Source organism: Lolium perenne, chromosome 4 (genome assembly GCF_019359855.2).
Source record: "Lolium perenne isolate Kyuss_39 chromosome 4, Kyuss_2.0, whole genome shotgun sequence".
In the NCBI taxonomy this organism is placed as follows: Eukaryota; Viridiplantae; Streptophyta; class Magnoliopsida; order Poales; family Poaceae; genus Lolium; species Lolium perenne.
The window spans coordinates 405,419,756-405,442,575 of record NC_067247.2 but is presented as its reverse complement, the minus strand read 5'-3'; the positions used below and the strand labels follow the sequence as shown (position 1 = coordinate 405,442,575).

The following is a 22,820-nucleotide window of genomic DNA, read 5'->3' as shown; positions in this document are numbered from 1 at the left end:
CGACTTCTGAGCCGGCTCTTCTTCTTGAAGGCGCAGACCAACGACGGTCGCCGCGAGCCTGCGGCGCCGCCTCGATCTACACCCGGCCTGGTACGCCTTTCCCCAAGATCCCCACCGTCGACTCGGTGAAGAACTGGCAAATGTCATTCTTCTACGTGCGCAACGAGGGGGAGCTCGTCGACCGGATCAACCTGCCGGAGTTCAATCCGGCTCCTCCAGTCGGCCGGATCAACTGGAGCCACAACGCCCGCTCGACGGATCCGGACGCGGAGGTGAACCTTCTTTGGGATCTCCTGGCGACAGCCACCGCTGGCGGGCTGACTGCCGAAGATCTTCTCTGCACCATCGCCGAGCGCCGGGTGCTGCCGCTCCAGATGCGCACCCACAAGATCGGGCACATGTCCGGCCGGTTCGATCCGAACCGGACGTCCAAGGTGCCGCTCACCAAGGCCCAGGTGGCCAGCCGGGTGAACCACATCACCAAGGCGAACTCCGGCGGAGGACTGGAGCTACGGGCTGGTGCCCTGCGACAGAACCATCCACCGGCGCGGTAAGCTTCGTGTCTTTGCCATTTCCCGGCTTGCGGCCGCGAGGCCGACTTCCTTTTCTTCCGCCGACTTCCGGCTATGTTCATGTTTTTCTGTCTTCTAGGTTTTGAGCGCGCAACGCCGAGGACGGCGACCGGCGACGAAGAGGTGGACGCCGGATCTCGTCGATCCGGCTGACCAAGCCGGCGACCATGCCGGTGACGACGACCTGCCGCAGCGCCTGATCTAGGCGGCCGTGGGGAGCACAATCCGCCCCTTCACCAGAGCACCAGGAGGAGGAGGAGCCGGCGACGTCCGGCACGGGGCCAATCCCCGCCGTGCCTCTGCGCACGAGGCCGCCAAGCGCCACGGCGACTTCGGCGCCCAAGGGCACGAAGAGAGCCGGCTCCACCGCCGCCGCGGAGTCGAGGGCGAAGAAACAGCGCCGACATCAGCCGAAGAAGGTCCCGGAGCAAGCCGGGTGAGTTTTCCCTCTCTTTTTCTTGTTTGATTCCTTTTCTTTCCTTACTTTTATGCTTATTATCTTTCTGTTTATCCGGCTAGGGCCCCTATCAAGTTTGCTCAGGGCGGCGGCTCCCGGCAAGCTCCACGCGTGGTGTCGCCGCTTCCGCGCCAGAGGAGGGAGCAGACGCCGCAACCTTCCTCGCGCGCACCTACGCCGCCGCCGCCTGCGACAGGGGCTTCTTCCTTTGTCGTGCCGCTGGCCTCCCCGCCAGATCGCGGCACGCGGGTCGAGCCAACGCGGCAGCCGACGCTGGACGACATGTTCCCGCGCCGGACGCCTCTTCTGGCCGCCGGGGCCGGGCGGGGCATGCCGCCTTCAGCCGGGGCCGGAGCCGGCGGGGCTGCTCCTAGGACTGGCGCTGGCGGGGCCGCGCCGCCTGCGGCCGGAGCCGGCAGCAGGCCCACCGTGGTGGAGTTGGACGAGAGTCCGGAGGGCGCCCTGTGCGCCGGAGACAACCGGGCCGGCTGGGCCATCCGCTGCGCCCGGAGCGACGCCGCCGCCGCAGCCCGACGAGGGACGAGCCGACCAGGCAGGAGCCGGCGAGGGACGAGCCGGCGCGCACGGAGGGCGCCGACTCGCACGCGCTGGTGAGGACGGAGGGCGCAGCGGGCCCGTCTGAGGGCCTTCACGTGGCCAAGGGTGCCCGGCTGGTGGCTGTGCCATCCGCCTCCGACTCCAGCTTCGGCTCGGCAGGAACCATGGAGAGGGCATGGCATCAGGCGAACTCCTGCGAGGTACTCAGCCGGGAGGGGCAGCCTGGCACGGCGCCCATGAAGATGCTTTTCTCCGGCTATCGGGCCAGCCTCAAGACCAAGGCCGCCGAGACCCTTGCCCAGCTGGCGACGCTGGAGGATGCTGAGAAGGTGTGTTTTCTTTTCTTTTGCAATTTTCTTGTCCTGGTAGCCCTCCGAGACGTGGGCCGGCTGCCTGAAGCCAGTCCAGGTCTTGTCTAAGCAACTGATTCTTTCAGACGGTTGAGGAGCGGCGCACCTTCTTGTACAACCAGGTGGTGACCAGCTACCATAAGGCTAAGATCGAGCGAGCCGGCTTGGCTCGCGAGCTGGAGGCTGTCAAGGGTAAGCTCTATGCTTCTTTCGACTTGATGTCTTGTTTCTTTCTTAATCTTGGTTGGCTGACATTTCTTTCCGGCCGCCTCGCAGTTGAGGCCGCCAAGGTCCCGCAGCTGGAGTCGGACCTCCGAGTTGCCCGCGCTCAATGCGCCACAAGTGAGGAGGCGAACCAGTCTGCTGCCGCCAAGCTGAAGGTGGCTGACGGGGAGCTGAAACGGCTGCGCCTCCTTGAGGCTAACCATCTCAAGGAACTTGCCGCCCTCAAGAAGGAGCAGGAGGAGAAACTGGAGGGTCTGAGCAAGCGGTTGGAGGAGGTGGAACGGCAACGGCTTTCGCTCCAGCAGGAGGTGACCACCAAGTCCAACGAGCTGTCGGCCACCGCCAAGCGGTGGTTGGGGGAACTTAGCGCGCTCGACCGCGGCTTGGCTGGTGAGTCTTTTGTCTTATGCCTTCCCCTTTGCCGGCTTTCGGCCGTCGGCTGCCGGCTTAGGTTGGCAGCCGGCGGCAGAACCTTGATTTTTTCGATATCTCCATCTTCAGGCTGGGGGCAGTCGGTTCTTGCCGGCTACCGCCAGGTTTTCTTTAAAGCTTTGGGATCTCCATCTTTAGGCTGGGGGCAGTCGGATCTTGCCGGCTGCCTCCAGGCTTACTTTAGGACTTCGAAAATTTGCATTTTTCAGCTTATTTCGGCTTTGATGGCTTCTGACATGCTATTCTTCTTTGCAGCGGCCTTCCCTGAGGCGCAGGAGGAGGCGTTAGCGGCTGTTGGCAGGGCGCGGGAGGATCGCCGGCAGGCCACTGGGGAGCAGAGCTCCGACTGCTTCACCATGGACGACTATCTGGCGTCCATCGCCGCCCGCGTGGAGCCGGTCACCAAGCTCGGCTGGGAGCTGCGGAAGGCGGCGGAGGAGCTGATGCGACTGCTGTGGCCGACGGAGACGCTGCCAGAGGATCTCTCCAATCTCATCGCTTGGCTGGACAGGGCTCCCGACCGCTTCTTGGACTGGAAGGAGTCAGCTACGCGCGCCGGAGCCGATATGGCGCTATCTTTTGTGCTCTCCTGGTATAACGAGGTTAGCCTCGACCAGTTGGAGTTCCGGCGCGCCGGCGTGGAGGACAAGCTCCCGGCGGAGAACAAGACTGCTCGGCTTGCCCGTGCCTGCGCTATTGCCGACTTCGTCGACAAGTCCCTCTTCATCGAGGACCCGAATCCGCCGTCTGACGACGAGGAGGAGGCGGCTGAGGACGAGGAGGCGGACGATGTGCTCGGGGATGACCCGGCGGCCGGCTCTGCTGATGCAGCCGGCGCTTAGCTTTTACCTGTTTCCTTATGTTTTTTGCCAAGACAATTCGTTAAATCCCCGGGATGCCGGGTGCACATGTAAGACAATGTTATTATCCTTTTATTAAGGCACGCTTTAATGTGTTTGTTAATCATCTATGTGCCGAGTTGCTTTCTTTCGACTCGTTCGCTTTTTCCCATCCGCCCCACTCTTTGGCTGTGCCCTTGCCGGTCGTACGTCCGACTTGCGGTCCGTTGCCGGATCAAGAGCGGGCCGCTGGGTGAGGCCGACAGTATTTCAGTCGAACGAGCTGAATTCGGCAATCCGGCACTTTTATGAAAAGTTGCAAGTCAACTCGCTTTTACTCTTTCCCTTAGTCGTTTTTCGCGTGCCGGCTCCCTAGGCCTTACTCCCGCCAGCCGGACAGCCGGGTTGCGGTCTGTAGCTGGATCGGAAGCCGGCTGTCGGAAACCGGATCACGTTACTGAGCCGACCGCGTGAGAGGGTTCAAGCCAATTGGCGAAACAAGGTAAAGTACGCGAAAAACTTGTCGGAAACAGCGCTCTTGGCGCAAGCTTTTTCATAACTCACAAAAGGGATACAAGGGATACATACATTCCTGCTCTCATGTGTAAAATGGGCGGAGTAACCTGACATTCCAGGGACGTTTAGTCTCCTCGTCAGCCTTGTCCGGCTTGTTTTTCTTAGCCTCTTGGGCATCTATGAGATAGTAGGAATCATTGCCTACTGCCTTGCTCACGATGAAGGGACCCTCCCATGGGGATGATAGTTTATGCTGTCCGGCTGTCCTCTGGATCAGCCGGAGCACTAGGTCTCCCTCTCGGAATGCTAAGGGCTGGACCCTCCGGCTGTGATAGCGTCGGAGGCTTTGCTGGTAGATAGTAGATCTAGACTCAGCCAGCAGCCGGGCCTCTTCGACCAGGTCAACTCCATCTTCGCGAGCTTCTTTGGCTTCGGCTTCTGTGTAGAGCTTGATCCTTGGCGCATCATGCTCGATATCAGTCGGCAAGACGGCTTCGGCCCCGTATACGAGGAAAAATGGTGTGAAGCCGACTGAGCGGTTCGTCGTTGTGCGCAGGCTCCACAGCACATTGGGCAATTCTTCAATCCAGCAGCCGGCTGCTCGCTCGAGCGGCCCCGCCAGCCGGGGCCGGATGCCGGCTAGGACTAAGCCGTTAGCCTTTTCCACTTGTCCGTTGGACTCTGGGTGTGCCACAGAAGATAGGGCCATCCGGATCCCCATTTCCCCGCAATAGCGAGAGAAGATGCCTTGGGAGAAGTTGGTGCCGTTGTCGGTGATGATGGTGTGGGGGTAGCCGAATCTCACAATGATTTCCTTGAGGAATGTGACGGCTGTGGACCCGTCCAGTTTCTTGATTGGCTTGGCTTCGATCCACTTGGTGAATTTGTCAATCATCACCAAGAGGTGTGTCATGCCGCCTCGCGCTGTTCTGAATGGGCCTACCATATCCAAGCCCCATACGGCAAATGGCCATGTGATGGGGATGGTTTTCAAGGCGGAAGCCGGCTGGTGTCTTTGCTTCGCGAAGCGCTGACAGCCGTTGCACTTCTTCACCAAATCTTCTGCGTCTCTGAGCGCAGTCGGCCAGTAAAAACCGTGCCGGAAGGCTTTGGCCACTATGGCTCTGGATGAGGCGTGATGTCCGCACTCTCCTTGATGGATTTCCCGTAGGAGTTCAATCCCTTCAGCCGGCTCGACGCACCGCTGGAACACCCCACTTACGCTGCGTTTGTACAGCTGGTGGTTGATGATGGTATAGGCCTTGGCCCTTCTCTCAATCTGCCTGGCCTGGACTCTATCATCAGGCAGCACACCGTCGGTGAGGTAGGAGAGGAATTCTTGTGCCCATGAAGGTACGCATCTTATCTCGAATACGCTGACCAACAGGGCCTCCTGCGTGGGAGCTTCCGGATTCGACTGCATGGTCGCCGGGTTCGGCTTGCTAGCCGGCGGGTTCGGCTTGCTAGCCCCCGAGTTTGGCGATGAAGCCCCCGGGTTGGACTGAGAAGCCCCCGGGTTCGGCATGCTAGCCGGCGGGTTTGGCTTGTTAGCCCCCGACTTGGGCGATGAAGCCCCCGGGTTCGGCTGAGCAGCCCCCGGGTCAGCCGGCACGAATATTGAATCCGAGTCCGGTGACGGTATGATGGACGGCTTCTTGAGAACCGCCAAGGCGACACCCGGCGGAATGGCTTGCCGGGTTGAGCCAATCTTGGATAAGGCGTCAGCCGCTTCGTTATTTGCTCGTGGCACATGGTGGAATTCGCAGCCGTCGAAGAAGCCGGATAGCTGCTGGACATGGAAGCGGTACGAGGCCATGTTGGCGTCCTTTGCGTCCCAGTCGCCAGATGCTTGCTGTATGACCAAGTCGGAGTCGCCGAAGCAGAGTATGCGGCGCACGCCAATCTCCTTGGCCAGCTTCAGCCCATGAATGAGCGCTTCGTACTCCGCCACATTGTTGGAGGCGGCGAAGTGGATCTGCAGGACGTAGTCCAGCCGGTCCCCCTTGGGAGAAGTGATGACGATGCCGGCTCCCAAGCCGTTGCGCATCTTCGAGCCGTCGAAGTGCATCTTCCAATGTGTGGAATCCGGCACAGGCGGCAGGTACTGCATCTCAGCCCAGTCGACGAAGAAGTCCGCGAGGATCTGCGACTTGATGGCTGTGCGTGACTCGTAGAGGATAGTGTGGGCGGCTAGCTCCAGGGCCCACTTGGCAACCCGGCCGTTGGCATCCTTGCTGCCGATGATTTCCGCCAAAGGCGCTGTGGCAACCACCCTGATGGGATGTTCTTGAAAGTAATGCTTGAGCTTCTTGGCCGCCATGTAGACGCCGTAGGTGACCTTCTGGTAGTGGGGGTAATTTTGCTTCGACTGGGAGAGCACTTCGCTAAGGTAATAGACTGGGCGCTGAACCAGCTGCTCCCTGTTTTCGGCTTCTTTGCGCTCCACCACCAGGACAACGCTAACCACTCGGTTGGTGGCTGCGATGTACAACAGCATCGGCTCCATTGGAGCCGGCGTTGCAAGGATTGGCGCGGTTGAGAGCACGCGCTTCAAGTCACGGAAGGCCTCATCCGCCTGCGGTGACCAGACGAACTTGTCCGCCTTCTTCATTAGTTGATACGTGGGCGTTGCCTTCTCCCCCAGCCGGCTGACGAAGCGGCTCAAGGAGGCCAGGCAGCCAGCAAACTTCTGGACGTCCTTGAGGCACTGCGGCAGTTCCATCTTCTCCAGGGCACTGATCTTGTCCGGGTTGGCTTCGATCCCTCGCTGAGAGACGAGGTAGCCAAGGAGCTGGCCAGACGGCACGCCGAATGTGCACTTGGCCGGGTTGAGCTTCATCCGGAATCTTCTCAGATTGGTGAAGGTTTCTCTCAGGTCGTCAAGGAGGGTAGGCATCTCCTTGGTTTTTACAACGACATCATCCACATATGCGTGAACATTTCTGCCGATTTGATCCTGCAAACACTTTTGCATGCACCTTTGGTAGGTGGCGCCTGCATTTTTCAAGCCGAACGGCATAGTCGTGTAGCAATAAGCCCCGTACGGGGTAATGAACGAAGTCTTTATTTGATCAGCCGGATTCAAAGGAATCTGGTGGTAGCCTGAATAGGCGTCTAAGAAAGACAACAGTTCACAGCCGGCAGTCGAGTCTATGACTTGATCTATGCGCGGCAGGGGGAAGGGATCCTTTGGGCACGCCTTGTTCAGGCTGGTGTAGTCGATACACATGCGCCAGGAGCCGTTCTTTTTCAAAACCAGGACCGGGTTCGCCAACCAGTCCGGGTGCAGCACTTCCATGATGAAGCCGGCAGCTAGGAGCCGGGCGATTTCTTCACCGATGGCCTTCCTTCGTTCTTCGGCGAAGCGCCTGAGAGGCTGCTTCACCGGCTTGGCTTCAGGCCGGACGTGGAGGTGGTGCTCAGCCAACTCCCTCGGCACACCCGGCATGTCTCTTGGAGTCCACGCGAAGATGTCCCGATTCTCACGGAGGAAGCTGGTGAGCTCGCTTTCCTATTTCTTGTTCAAGCCGGCACCGATGGTGACGAATCGAGCCGGCTGCGCCGGGTCCAGCAGGATCTTCTTGGTGTTGTCGGCCGGCTGGAAGTGAGTCGTCCCAGCCGGGTTGCCCGCAGCCGGCATGTCTGTCTGCGCGGCTTTGGCGAGGGCGACGGCGTCGTGGATGAGCTGCTTCTCGGTGGCGATGACTAGCGTCTGGGCCATCTTGGAGCTCTGCGTGGCGCAGTCCATGGAGCGGCGATAGTCGCCGGCTACGGTGATGACCCCCTTGGGGCCAGGCAGCTTCATTTTCAGGTACCCATAGTGGGGCACCGCCATGAACTTGGTCAGGGCCGGCCTGCCCAGGAGCGCGTGGTAGGGACTCACGAGGTCCACCACCTCGAACTCGATTCTCTCAGTGCGGAAGTGGTCCGGCTTCCCGAACATCACCTCCAGCGTGATCCGGCCGATCGGCTGGCAGCAATGGCCTGGCACGATGCCATGGAAGACGGTGGGGGTGGGGCGCAACTCGGCCTCCTGGATGCCCAGCTTGCGGGCGGTGTCGCGGTAGAGGATGTTGATGCTGCTGCCGCCGTCGATGAGGACGCGCGAGAAACGCACGCTGCGCCGGGTTGTGCCGATGGTGGGGTCGAGGACCATGGCGTAGCTGCCCGGCTTCGGCAGGACAGCCGGTGTATCGCGGCGATCAAAAGTGATGGCCTGCTCTGACCAGTTTAGGTACTGGGGGACGGGCGGTATGACCGCGTTGACCTCGAGGGAACGGCGCTCTTGGCTCGTCCTGTCCTCGGGCTCGGAGGTGAAGATGATGTAGGTGGCGTCTTCGGCCAGATACCGGCCGGCATGGTGCACTTGGTTGGCCTCGTGGTGCTCGAGGTTGACGTTCTCTGCGCCGGCTTGGCCACCCGGCCCGCCGGCTGGTGGAGGCGGGGGTGGAGGCGGTAGAGGTTCACCGCTTGTCAGCCGCTTCATGAAGTGGCAGTCGCGGGTGGTGTGGTTGGAGGGGTTCTTGCCGCTGTGGTATTTGCACGGCGAGTCGAGCATTTGCTCAAAGGTGTACTTCGGCTTCCACTGCCGGTCTTGCTTCTGGCGGCGGCTGCCGCCTGCCGCGTTGTCTGCCACGGCGGCTACGTGGGCGGAGCCGTACCGGCGGTCCGGCTGGTCGCTGTGACGCTTGCCGCGGTAGTTGTCCCGCCGGCTGCCATGCGAACCGCCCTCGGCCGGCTTGTGCTCAGCCGGCCTGTTGTTGTCCCGCCTTGCTGGAGCCGGTGAAATGTCAGCCGGCGCCTTGCCGGCTTCCTCTGCCAGCCACAGACTTGTCGGCGATGGCCATCAAGGCGGCCATCGACTTGGGGTCACTGCGGCGCAACTTGTGCCACAGCATGGTGTTGGGCCGACAGCCTCCCATGAAGAAGCTGATGGCCTGGATCTCGTGCACGCCCTCGCAGGAGTTGCGCATCTCGCACCAACGCGTCAGGTACGCGCGATCCGTCTCGTCCGGGCCCTGCTTGCACATCTCAAGCTGTTGAGGGCGACCCGGCCGGCGATAAGTGCCGGTGAAGTTGCTGATGAAGGCGGCTTCGAAGTCCAGCCAGCCGTTTATGCTGCCGGCTGGCAGGTTGTTGAGCCACGTGCGGGCGGAGCCGAGTAGCATGAGGGGGGAGTAGCGCACGGCCCAGCGCTTGTTGCCCTTGGCGATGCCGACTGCCGTGGAGTAGTCCAGCAGCCAATCCTCCGGCTTGGTGGTGCCGTCGTACTTGGGGGTGTCGCGCGGGAGCTGGAAGCCCTCGACCATGGGCTCGTTGAGGATCCGCGGCCCGAAGCACTTTGGGCCGGCTGGCCCCTCTTCTTCCGCGATGCGGGATTGAACCAGCCGGTCGAGGCGGTCTCGGGCGTCAGCGGGCTCGATGCGCGGGCCCAGCCGGGAGTGTGCCGGCTGGCGCGCGCCGCTTGCTTCTGGAGCCGGCCGGTGATGACGGCGGGGCCCAGAGTCTTGCTCCTGGTTCCGGCTTGGAGGGGGCCGGCTGCGGCTGCCGCCGCTCGGCTGGTGGCTTGGCCGGCCCGAGCTGTGCGTGGCCCGGGAATCATGGCGTCGGCTTGGTGCTGGGGAGGAGGACTCGGCCGTGTCCCTGGCGCCTTCCCTGTCGTTGCCTGCAGCTCCACGAGCGTGAGAAGCTCTGGGTGCATCGACATACCTGGGGTCGGCGATCTGCCTGTTGGCTGCGTTGAGCAGCTCAGTCACCCGCCTGGTCTGGCGGCGTAACTCTTCGCCCTGAAGGCGGTTCAGCTCTTCTGCGGCGGCTTCTGCCGCGCGCATGTTCTTGTCGGGGGTGTTGTAGACGGGTAGCTCCGCGGACGGAGCCGGCGAAGGAGCGCCGTCGCGGGCGATCTCAGCGCCAAGGTCGCGGCCCCTGCGGCGGATGTGGCCAGCTCGGCTGGGCTCGTCGCCGCCTGGAGTGAGGCCGTGGGCGCGGTTGTACTCGCGCTGGGTGATCTCCATCTGGCGCTTAGCAGCAGCCAGTTCTTCGGTTTGCTTGAGGAGGAGCTGGCGGTGCGCCTCCAAGTCCGCCTCGACGGCGGTGGGATCTCCGCCAGGCGTGAGCGGGGTGCTCAACTTTGCCCGGACTGCATCCAGCCGGGATGGTGGTGGTGGCGCTTTCGGGCCCGAGCCGGAGGCGTTGGGGTCGATGTTGCGCTCCAAGCCGGGGCCGCGGGTGCGCGGGTTCTTCTCGGGGAGCTCCTCGCCAGCCATCATGACTTGCACGACGGCGGGGCTGGCGGGAGCGCTGCTGCCGGCTCGCGGAGGAGGGCTAGCGCAGCGCAGCACCTGCCGCGGGTAGCGCGGCGGTGCGACGGTGGCGACGTAAACGTCGAATCCGCCGAAGGAGATGACGCTGCCGCCGGCTGGGAAGGGCCGGTCAGCGAAGCAGCCAGCGTTGTCGCTGACGCAGTCGAGGGAGCCGAATCTCCAGACCAAGCCTGAAGCGACTCGCTCGCCGGTGGTGGTGGTGAGGCCCGTCCGGATGAAGACACCGGCCGAGGATGCTGAAGGCCCCACGGTGGGCGCCAAATGTCGTGGTATCGTCACGGCATATGCCATAGGGTGGCTAAACGAAGTGGTTCCTGAGGGATCTCACGGCGGTATCCGGAAGCGGGTATGGGCACGAGCGACACGGCGACGTACCCAGGTTCGAGGCCCTCCGGTGGAGGTAAAACCTCTACTCCTGCAATGAGTGTATACGATGATCACACAGTACAGTGGTGCTCCTAGAGCTGTGTCCGGCTGGCCCTGAGAGGCTAAGGAAGACGATGGTCTCTCTCACAGGGCAGCTCTGTAGGTAGGTGGAAGCAATAAAATGATCGATCCCCTGCACGAGAGGGGGTAGTGCGGCTTATATAGGCACCGGCACTTTACATATAAGACCCTATAGTTTACTGGCCGGCTGGGCCGGCTTCGGCTTCCGCTCCTTCCCGAGGCGGTGACGTCAGGAGTGGTTGGGGCATCGTGGCCTGTCCCATCCGGCTGCCACGGTCAGCGGTATGGAGGAGGTGTCCCTGTCGCCGTCAGCCGCTGTAGCCTGTACGGATCGTCGTAAGCCCTGACGGCCTGTCCATCGCGCGGCACTATTTCTCCACAGTGCCCCGCGTTTTACGGAAGATGGAGTCAGCGTGGACTTTAGGAACCCGGATCACCAACCCGGTTCCTTCCAGTGCAAGACTCGCCAGCCTCGAGTCGGTCTGAGGTTCAAGCCCCAGTCGGATATGGCTTGTAGAAGCCGGCCCAGCTACAGCATTGGTGGCCGTAGCCAGGCCGACTAGGACCTAGAGCCAGCCGGCTTCCGGACCAGCCGGCCACGGCGCCAGCCGGCTGCACCTCAGCCGGCCTTTGCCGCGAGCCGGCCAGTGGCCAGCCGGCTGCTCCGCGTCCATTGCCCTACCCGGGGTCTTCCCCCCGACACCCGGCTTGCTCCGGGACCTTCTTCGGCTGATGCCGGCGCTGTTTCTTCGCCCTCGACTCTGCGGCGGCGGTGGAGCCGGCTCTCTTCGTGCCCTTGGGCGCCGAAGTCGCCGTGGCGCTTGGCGGCCTCGTGCGCAGAGGCACGGCGGGGATTGGCCCCGTGCCGGACATCGCCGGCTCCTCCTCCTCCTGGTGCTCTGGTGAAGGGGGCGGATTGTGCTCCCCCTGGCCGCCTAGATCAGGCGCCTGCGGCAGGTCGTCGTCGCCGGCATGGTCGCCGGCTTGGTCGGCCGGATCGACGAGATCCGGCGTCCACCTCTTCGTCGCCAGGTCGCCGTCCTCGGCGTTCTGGCGCTCAAAAACCTAGAAAGACAGAAAAACATGAACATAGCCGGAAGTCGGCAGAAGAAAAAGGAAGTCGGCCTCGCAGCCGCAAGCCGGAAAATGGCAAAGACACGAAGCTTACCCGCGCCGGTGGATGGTTCCTGTCGCAGGGCACCAGCCCGTAGCTCCAGTCCTCCGCCAGGTTCGCCTTGGTGATGTGGTTCACCCGGCTGGCCACCTGGGCCTTGGTGAGCGGCACCTTGGACGTCCGGTTCGGATCGAACCGGCCGGACATGTGCCCGATCTTGTGGGTGCGCATCTGGAGCGGCAGCACCCGGCGCTCGGCGATGGTGCAGAGAAGATCTTCGGCAGTCAGCCCGCCAGCGGTGGCTGTCGCCAGGAGATCCCAGAGAAGGTTCACCTCCGCGTCCGGATCCGTCGAGCGGGCGTTGTGGCTCCAGTTGATCCGGCCGACTGGAGGAGCCGGATTGAACTCCGGCAGGTTGATCCGGTCGACGAGCTCCCCCTCGTTGCGCACGTAGAAGAATGACATTTGCCAGTTCTTCACCGAGTCGACGGTGGGGATCTTGGGGAAAGGCGTACCAGGCCGGGTGTAGATCGAGGCGGCGCCGCAGGCTCGCAGGCGGCCGTCGTTGGTCTGCGCTTTCAAGAAGAAGAGCCGGCTCCAGAAGTCGATGTCGGGCCACAAGCCGGCGTAAGCCTCCATGAACGCTACGAAGCAGCTCAGGAGGACGCACGCGTTGGCCGGCAGGTGGTGCGGCTGAAGGCCGAAGTGGTCGAGGAATTGCCGGAAGAACGGCGAAGCCGGCAGACCCAGCCCGCGGTCGAGGTGCGCGCCGAAGACGACGCGCTCGCCGGGCCGCGGCTCGGGCTCCACCTCCTCGCCGGGCACCCGCGTGATGACCGACTGCGGGACTCGCCGGAGGCGCACCAGGCGCTCGATGTCGTCCTCCCGCATGTAGGAGCCCCTCCACGATCCACTGGGGGACGCCATTGACGAGGTCGAGGAAGAAGATGACCAGGAGAGGCTGAACGGCGAGGAAGAACCTTGCGATCGCGGCGGCGACAGCGGCGGCTGAGGACGCTCCGTCGAGACGCGCGGCCCCGTGGCGCCGGATTGGCGGGGTGGCGGCGGCGGATCGGTGGAGATTCGCCCGCCGGAGTTCGCCAGCGGAAGATGTTCGCCGGAGCAGCAGCGAGCTCGAGCGCGCAGAGGATAGCGATGGGAGCAAGAGTGCGAGGAAGAAGAAATGGCAAGTGGTCGCCTCGAGGCGCCCCCCCCGCGGCATTTATAGCCACCCGACGCGGGCGGTTGGCCTCCAAGTGGCGGTCGTGGGCCGTAACTCCTCCCACGTCGCCGGATTTACTGCGCCGTAACTGCGCCGTAACTCCTCCCACGTCCCCGACGGTTACCGAAAACGGCCACACCACGTCGCCCACTACCGCACCGGATCCGGGGGAACATTGATGTGACCAGACGAACCGACCGCCGGGCCAGGCGTCAGACCCGTCAAGTCGGGCGCAGGACCCGAGGCGGCGGAGACTCCGGCGCGCCGCAAGCCGGAGCCGGACCAAAAGTTCCACTCAAGCCAAACTTCATCAGCGAGGCGGAGGCGCAGTCAGATCTTGCAAGAAAGCAAAAACTGTACAAGTGTAAAAAGCGGCCGGCTAGAAGCAGCCGGCAGGAACGAGCCGGATGAGGGCGCAGCCGGCTGAATGGAAATTCTCAGTCGGCCCCTCCGAGTGCCGTCAGATATACTCGAGAAGCCAGGAAAACCTGCCTAGGTCCTTCTGGGCGCAGGACCTTGCCAGCTTCGGGGGCTAATGTCGGGGGGAAGACCCCGGATAGGGCAATGGACGCGGAGCGGCCGGCTGGCCGCTGGCCGGCTCGCGGCAAAGGCCGGCTGAGGAGCAGCCGGCTGGCGCCGTGGCCGGCTGGTCCGGAAGCCGGCTGGCTCTAGGTCCTAGTCGGCCTGGCTACGGCGACCAATGCTGTAGCTGGGCCGGCTTCTACAAGCCATATCCGACTGGGGTTTGTACCTCAGACCGACTCGTGGCTGGCGAGTCTTGCACTGGAAGGAACCGGGTTGGTGATCCGGGTTCCTAAAGTCCACGCTGACTCCATCTTCCGTAAAGCGCGGGGCACTGTGGAGCAATAGTGCCGCGCGATGGATAGGCCGTCAGGGCTTACGACGATCCGTACTGGCTGCAGTGGCTGACGGCGACAGGGACACCTCCTCCATACCGCTGACCGTGGCAGCCGGATGGGACAGGCCACGATGCCTCAACCACTCCTGACGTCACCGCCTCGGGAAGGAGCGGAGGTCGAAGCCGGTCCAGCCGGCCAGTAAACTATAGGGTCTTATATGTAAAGTGCCGGTGCCTATATAAGCCGCACTACCCCCTCTCGTGCAGGGGATCGATCATTTATTGCTTCCACCTACCTACAGAGCTGCCCTGTGAGAGAGACCATCGTCTTCCTTAGCCTCTCAGGGCCAGCCGGACACAGCTCTAGGAGCACCACTGTACTGTGTGATCATCATATACACTCATAGCAGGAGTAGAGGTTTTACCTCCACCGGAGGGCCTCGAACCTGGGTACGTCGCCGTGTCGCTCGTGCCCATACCCGCTTCCGGATACCGCCGTGAGATCCCTCAGGAACCACTTCGTTTAGCCACCCTATGGCATATGCCGTGACGATACCACGACAGGAGTCATCTCTATTGTCGCCTCGCTGGTCGTTGCTCCTTTGATAATCATCTCTATTGCTTCCTCCAGCGCTTCCTCGGAAGCCAGCCGAAATTTGGCCAGGAGCGTCATAGCTCGAGTACTGTCGAGGAAATCGTCACCTATTTTGATAATTTCGACCACGGTCCTCTTCTGGCGACCTGTGCCGTTTATTGTGGACAGCATCTTCTCCATCAATGCTGACACTGTCTTTGGGTTGGTTCTCCCCAAGTCCTCGACAAAATCTCCTCGTCGAATTCCAGCTACAAACGCATCTATTGCTCTCTCGTCAGATATGTTCTCTGCCGAGTTTTTAATGATGTTCCACCTTTGGATGTACTTTCTCATTGACTCATCCTTCTTTTGTCGACATGCTCTCAACTCCTCTAGCGATGCAGGTTTTTTGCAGGTGGATCGGAAATTCTTGACGAACACATCCTTGAAGCTATCCCAGCTGTCGATAGAACCCGGAGGAAGCTTCTTTATCCAAGATCGTGCAGCTCCACTCAAATGTACTTGGATGCTCTGCATGGCTGTTGCTCTGGTTCCTCCTATCAGCTTCACCGTCTCGAGATAATCAACTAGCCAGTCCTCTGGATCTTGCAGGCCATCGAATTTTTTGAAGTTATCGGGTGATTTAAACCCCGAAGGAACTCGAGTTTTTCGGACCCTCCTTGTAAAGCACGGCAGCCCGCACATATCCTCGTCATCTATCTCTGGGGAGTGCCGATGTTCCCTTCTATTTTTTCGTTCTCTGTCCACCCTTGCTTGCGCTGCTGTGTCTCTTGCTCCACTTGTTCTCTCGGGAACTGGTGCTGCTGCAGCAGGTCGTGGACTATTTTGCCTTGCTGAACCTTCGGGAGGCGACGTTACAAACGCCGTTCCCATGGCCCCAACTCCTGCCATGGCCATGTTGTACAATGCTTCTCTTGGATCTCCGGGAGGTGGCTTGGATGCGAGGATAAAGGCTTGCGTCGCCATATACCCCGCTTCCGGTGTTTTGGGGATAATGTTCCCTCTGGTGTCTATCGACATAAAGGACATATCGAGGTTTTGAACCAAGTTCTCCCTGTCAGCTTTAGGTATGTTTTGCAGCCTAGACCTTGCTCTATTCCGAGCTTCTCTGTGGCTATCTCCCGAAGTTCCTGAATGTCGACTTAACTCTGCCCTTCGCCTGCTTGATGCGGAAGCTGCCTCCCTTCTTCTGTTCAGAGCAGTTGTCTATTTTTCCAATTCCCTTCCAGCTCGAGCGAGCCTGTATTGGTATGCTTGCAGTTCCTCCGTTGTAGCGGTTGTAGCCATTGGTTCTGAACCATCCATAGCTCTTGCGGCTCTATCCCATGCTGCTTGTGGAAGTTGAATCCTAACACGTGGTGTAGGCCCAACATATTTATTGCCTAAACCTCGCCTTAGGTCACAGGGATCGACATATGGATTTCCCAATTCGTCGAAAGCCTCTGATGTCTCCTCCTGATCACGACTTGTTTCTCCAATGGCATAAATCTGATGATATTTTGAATTCTGCACCTTGCTGGGTTTGGTGACACCATCATAGAGATTGGTGAAGACCTTGCCAACGGTAGTGGATCTGTCGATGAAGTTGAAGCTGTCGAAGCTGCTCGAGTCATCGCTTATATCGGAGTCCGGAGATGACTCGAAGGACATGTCGCTGAAGATCTTGGCGAGCTTTGCGCTTGCCCTGTTGCTGATGAAGCGTGGCGATGAAGTCTCCTCATCGCCTGACACGGTCGACGATGTTGAGCTCGAAAAATCGGAATTGACCGCCGATAATCCCGACGAGATCGGAATTTCGAGATGATACGCTCCTTCTTTCTCGACGCGGAAGTGGAACTTTTCGAACGTCATCTCCATGGGCTCCTCCAGATACACATATGCATCCAAACGGGAGGGCGGGTGAGGAACAAAATCGACTAGACCAGTTTCGCTCTGTTTACCTCGATCCATCGCGTTGCTTGTTGTTGATGAAGTCGACGATCTTGAACATGCCATCGAGATCAGATCCTTGATGCCTCTAATTCCCACAGATGGCGCCAATTGACAAGGGATTAACTTGTCAATGCCTACGGGTTGTAGACTAGGGTTTTAGTCGGAAGTAGAGGGCAAGTAGATCTCGAAGGTTTCAGCCGAAAAGTGCTCGACGATATGAAAACTAGGGTTTGCGAGACAATGAATCGATGCTTTCTTTGTCCCTCGACTCCCCCTTATATAGGAGGTGGAGCCGAGGGATTCGTGATACACAAGTTACAGAGTCCGGGACGGTTTCCAACTCATCCCGCATGATTACAAGTATTGCTTCCTAATACAACTCTAGCTTTCCTTAATAATAATTTGGGCTTCCGATTCTTCTTATCCTTCGGGTCGTGGGCCTTCAATAAACCCCGGGTACCATCTTCGGTAGGCCCATTGGGGATGCCTATGTCACCATGTGCCCCAAGGACTGATTAAGAAGATGAGAGACGAGTTTCGCGAACTCAAACAAGGAAGGATGTCCATGGTGGAATACCGCGACAGGTTTCTTACTCTGTCAAGGTACGCCCCGGACGAAACTGACACCAATGAGAAGAGGAAAGAGAGATTTCTGAATGGACTGCACGATGAAATGCAGACTGTACTGGTCAACATTTCCTTTGCTGACCTAGAAGCCCTGGTGGACTCCGCCATCCAGATGGAAGGGAAGCTTCATCAAGCCAACGAGAACCGCAAACGCCGGATGATGAACCAGAATGGGTCCAGCAATGCCCACAAGTACCGCAACAACTCAACTGGAGGGTTCACCTCAAGAAACAATAGGCCACCTGCTCAGAATTGCCGCCCAAACTATTCCAACAATAATGGAGAACCCCCGAAGCCCGGAGGCAACAACAACAACAACAACAACAACCCCAACAGCAACAACAACAGTGGGAACAACAACAATACTGGTCCGAGGACTGGAAGCAACGCCATCCCCGTCACCCTCAAGGACAAGTCGACCATAACTTGTTGGGATCCCTAACTTGTTACGAATGTGGAATTGTGGGACACTACTCCAATGAGTGCCCCAAAAGGTTAGCCAAGATTGTCGCCAATACTGCTGCACCTGCCCAGCAACAGCGCTGTTTCACAGCCAGAAGGAACCAGAACAACCACCACGGCCGCCTCTACAACATGAATGCAACAGAAGCCCAAGAAGCACCTCAGGCCATGCCAAGTATGTTTTACTGTTAATGATATTGCTCAATCTCTCTTAGGAACCTAACTTTTCTTAAAATCTCGGGACGAGTGCTCATACCTAATGCTTGTGTTATCTCCATGATTGTTGGTTTGTTGCATTGAACATTCTTCCAAAACCCTAAAACCCTAACCATCTCAAAACAAAGTGGATCAAATATGAGAAACTAAAATAAAATAAAAAGACATATGTGGGCATATAGCCCTAATATGTAAATCTTGACCCCTACCATCCTTACTTTTCTAAAATGGTGGTGCACCCTTGTAAACCCCACTAAACCCTAAACCTCACCACTCTTATCACCATCCATTAAAAACAAAATAAAAAGAGATGATATTAAATAAGAAAAAGGCCTATGCAACCCTATGGCTATATTGGCAAATAATAAATTTTGCCATGGCTACCTTGTGTAGATGATTTGAAATACCTCAACAAACCTAACCTAGTACTTACCAACTAATCCAAGTGAGAAACAAAAATAAAATAAACACATGCATAGAGGTATATGTAGCACTTAGCCATAATAGCAAATCTTGCCCTATGCCCTCATATCTTACCCAAATGGTTTGAAACTCTTATCAAACTCAATCTAACCCTAAATAGATCCTAACACATGCCCAATTGGGTCAAGTGAACCAAAATGGAAAAATAAGAAAAATTGCAATTCAACACACACATGTGCTTATGGACATTTTTACAAATCTTTGACCTAGACCAATTTGGCTTTCACCATTAGTTGTATTATGTTACTAAACACTTATTAACACTTTTGAAATCGAAGAAACTCAAATCAAATCAAATTTGAAATCAAATTGTGATCACATGCACTAATGGTCAAATCTGCCAATTTCAGTCTGGTCACTACTTTGAGCCCCTGTATTTTGAGATTTTCAAACCAAACAAGTCCAATTATATGCACCTCATCTAAGTACACATCAAGTTGAACAACTTCTGTAAAGACCACCACTGCAAATTCATCTTGGATCAAAAACTATGCTCAAGCAAAGTTGGGACTTTTTAACAAATTCAACATTACCCCACTTTGCAAATTTTCCATTTCTTTTTATTTTGCAATGCCACCACCACCAATGTGTGTTTTTGAGCATCTGAAGCAAGTCCAATTCATCTCATCCAAATTTTCCAAATGCATTTACATGAAGCAAAATTTGACAAAAACTTGAAATGCCAAATATGCACAAAGCCCAAAACACTATTTCAAATAGTGTTGGCCAACCCTATGCCACCACTTGGCTCCTACATGTTCCCTGGTCCCCTCTCACCCAAAACCCCTGCATAGAAACCCTAGCACTAGCTAGAACACGGCCATGCCAATGCCATGCCGGCCACAATGGCACCCACCCAGCCAACCCTAGCTCCTCCCCTCTCTAGCTCAGCTAACCATGTCCCCCCTGCTCCCTCACACCCTACTGAGCATGCCTACCCCAGCCCTGGTCGGAGAACGACAAGGCACCGCCGGGAACGGGAAGCGCCCACGACGTCCAGGACGCGCTAGGGTGCGCATCGGCACGCCCTGGACGCCACAGAGCGACGACGTGCGCCGTCGACCCTGGCCCCCTCTCGCCCTCTCCCTTCTCCAGCGAGCTCCACTGGATGATGGCCGCCCGTCCGACAAGCTCCCCTGCCCGCGCGCGTGCTGTAGCCGACGACATCATCGTCGCCCATCCGCAACGGCCGCGCTGTGCACCACTTGCTCCCGACCGAGTTTGGCACCGTCCCACTCCGCCGTTGCCGCCAGAAGGTCCGCCAGGAACCGCAGCACAGTGTCGTGCCCTCGCTTAGCTCCCTACGCCGCCGTAATCTCCACGCCATGGTCGACCTCGCCAGCACCCCACGGCCACATCTCGAATCTATAAAAGGAGAGCTCCTCCCCCTCAATTTCTCACGCCATTCCACTACCCTCTCTCTTCTGCCTTTCCTCGCACCCTCTCCACTCCACATTACTCACCACCGCCGCCCAATTGCACCATCGCCGCCCGTGAGCCGCCGCAGATCAAGCCAACGATTGAGTCCTCCTCAAGCGCTCCCACGACCACCATTGAGCTCTCCGTCGTCAACAACAACCAGCAGCATCGACACCGTTGATCGCCGGAGCCCCTGATCGCCGTCGACCCCCTAGCCTCGCCGCGCCCATAAGCCCCTCTCGCCGGAGAAGACGACGATCGTGCACCGCACGATCGTGTTCTAATCCGAAGGCCCGCACCCTCCCGTACCGCTTCGGGTTTTAAAACCCACTGACAGGCGTGCCCCACCTGTCAGGTGGCCTGCCGCACGAGACGCGCTGTTGGGCCAGCCCAACTCCCCTCTCTCCCCTTCGGCCCGTTTAATTTTCCCGCCAAGCCCGTTAATCCAAACTCGATTTAATTCTTTTAGTCTAAATTCAAATACTGGTGCTTTGCTAAAACTGGAATAAAACAAAATCTACCAAACCAAATTGGACCAACTTTATATTGTTGGAAATCCTATGAAATGCTTGATCCAACCACACTAGTCTCACATTGAAATTATTTGTAGAATAAATGTGACAAAAATAACAAGTCAGAGACTTTTACAACTTCAAACAATTATTAAAAATCAACCAAATATGCTATTGAGTTGATTTTAACTCTCATAGATCACATTTCACATACTCTAATTGATTATGCAAAAATATGGCAGGGTTACTTTGAGTGATCATGGCCTAAAGTAAATAAAGGACTATATGGCTATTTCTAGTCAAGTTATATTGTCCAAAACTATATAATAAATCCCATGAGGTGTTTGCCCTCATTTAAATCTTGTCCCAAGTAACTTTTTATGAGGTATTGACCATGGTTTACAAAATCTCATATTGGGTTAATTGGTGATATTAAATCATAATGATGGTAGTGTTAAATTGCATGAGGTGCTCTACCTCATTTAAATCATTTTCTCAAATGGTGATTAGGAAGGGTTGACCTTGGTCAACATGGATTCATAGGTTATTCATTTGAGGAGATTAAATCTTAACAAGATTCAATGAGAGGAAATTATTTCCTCCAAAGACTTAAAGAGAAACCCTAATCCACCTTTCAATGAGAGGAAATTATTTCTCTAACACTAAGTAAGAACACCCTAGTATAATTTTAGGTAGCAATGTTAAGTGATGATGCTAGATCATTTTGAGTGAGCCATTAAGGCTAATTAAGACTAATTAAGTATTGTTTGGTGATTGTATCCTCGTATTCGTTTATAGACGCTAGTACCGGAGACTATCAAGAGGAGGAGGTATTCTACCAAGAAGAAGAAGAAGAGAACTTTGATCACCTCACCAACCAAGGCAAGCTAGACTAATGCAAGTTATATTGTTGCAAGTTGATATTCTTGCAAGTGCAAAGCTCTATTTGAGCAAGGCAACACTACTTTTACCTTATGTGCAACAATCCCATCCCAAGTTTTTACCCTACAAGTTTTTACTTGGTTTCTTAAAAGGTTACTTTTATAGTTAACTTTGGTCTTAGTTTAGAATGTACTAGAGTAGCAAAGTTAGCTTCAAAGATGGCCAAGCAAGATAGCACCCCTCATGATTAGTGCTAGTGCTAATAACAAAAATTGACTACTCTAGATGGGAACTTGTGATTTGAAATGATTTTTAAAACTTTCGAATGATGAGTCATTCTATTGAAATACTTTTGAAGGTGAATAAGACTTGAATGATATGGTGAATTTTTATTAAAACTAATATTGGTTTGGATGTGATACCTTTCCAATTTTTGAGTACCCCCACAATACCTGATTATGGGTAGGGCTTAACTGGAAGTTTATACATCTTAGTATGGGTTCCCTCTGAACAAGCATCATAGGGGTTATGCCGAGGCTGCCTCCGTTATACGAGAAATGATGTGAAATGAGGTGAATATACGTCCCAAACCCTGTGCAGTTCCCAGGTTGACAGTTGGTCTTCACTGGGAGGCCAAGCTCATGGGAGAGGTACCTATACTAGGGTATGTAAGTGAAAGGTTATGGTTGATGATCCACGTACTGAGTTACGATGATTCAGGGCTATCCCTGACGGATGTAATCAAATGTTGTGGCACAAGTGTGCAACCTCTGCAGAGTGTAAACCTATTCGAATAGCCATGTCCACGGTTACGGATGGTTGGAAAGGCCATACTGTTACCGATGTCAGATAATTCTTGGAAATGTTGATGAAGTGAATGGTGACTTGACTTGAATCACAACTAAGTTGTGGGAATGACACTAATGTTCCCACTTGAGCTGGTTAGCACATGAAGAGTCTTTTATCAAATACTTGTGAACTAAAATTGGCTTTATGCAAAATAAACTAGAGCTTAGCACCCCCTTATTAGAAATGATAGTACTTACACTCGTATTAGTTTGCCAGTACTTTAAAGTACTCACGGCTGTGTCCCTGGCTATTCAAATGGCCAGACTATGAAGAAGAGCAGCAGTACCAGGAGGACGGACAACAAGACGTCTACGACAACTAGGGAATCTTCTGACGTCAGACGTTGGCCTGTGGATTAGATAGTCCACTTCAGTTACGCTTCCGCTATGTAATATGTTCGTTGATCATTAGATCAAATGTTTGTGTAATCTTGGATCATGTGATCTCTATTTGTAAGACGACTATGGTATGTAATGAATGATGACTTATGATATTCGACTGTTATGTCTCGCAACAACCATATTCCTGGGATTGCGATGTATGGCATAATAAGCATCTAGACTTAAAAATCCGGGTGTTGACAGATACTACTCTTCATCAACATCTATCGGAGTGAGAGCATCCACTCCGGCTTCCATGAACTCATAGCCATCCACGTAGGGGTGGAAGGCCAGGTCTTCATCTTCCACTTCCTCATAGTCATCGTCATTGCTCACGTAGGAGTATCCATCTCCCTGGATGTCTTCTCCTTCGCCTTCTCCTTCCAGGTCCTTCAGTTGGTTCTCCTGGGCCTGGACAGTCTCCTTTAGTGAGGCTATCTTTGCGCGGAGGCGAGCGATGGTGTAGTCCTTCTTCGCATTCTGACAGCGAAGATTCTTGCGCTCCTTGGCAAGGATCTTGATGGTCTCGGTCTGCTGGGCCTGCTGGAG

General features: G+C 56.5%; 1 protein-coding gene across 1 annotated transcript; it reads left to right on the top strand.

The window, feature by feature from the left end:
* Positions 1-1,603: 1,603 nt before the first annotated feature.
* LOC139830428 (uncharacterized) lies at positions 1,604-22,213 on the top strand. Its single transcript, XM_071818428.1, has 3 exons — positions 1,604-1,916; positions 2,024-2,279; positions 22,155-22,213. The coding sequence occupies exons 1-3, from the start codon at positions 1,752-1,754 to the stop codon at positions 22,211-22,213; spliced, it is 480 nt and encodes a 159-aa protein (XP_071674529.1). The 5' UTR covers positions 1,604-1,751.
* Positions 22,214-22,820: the final 607 nt, after the last annotated feature.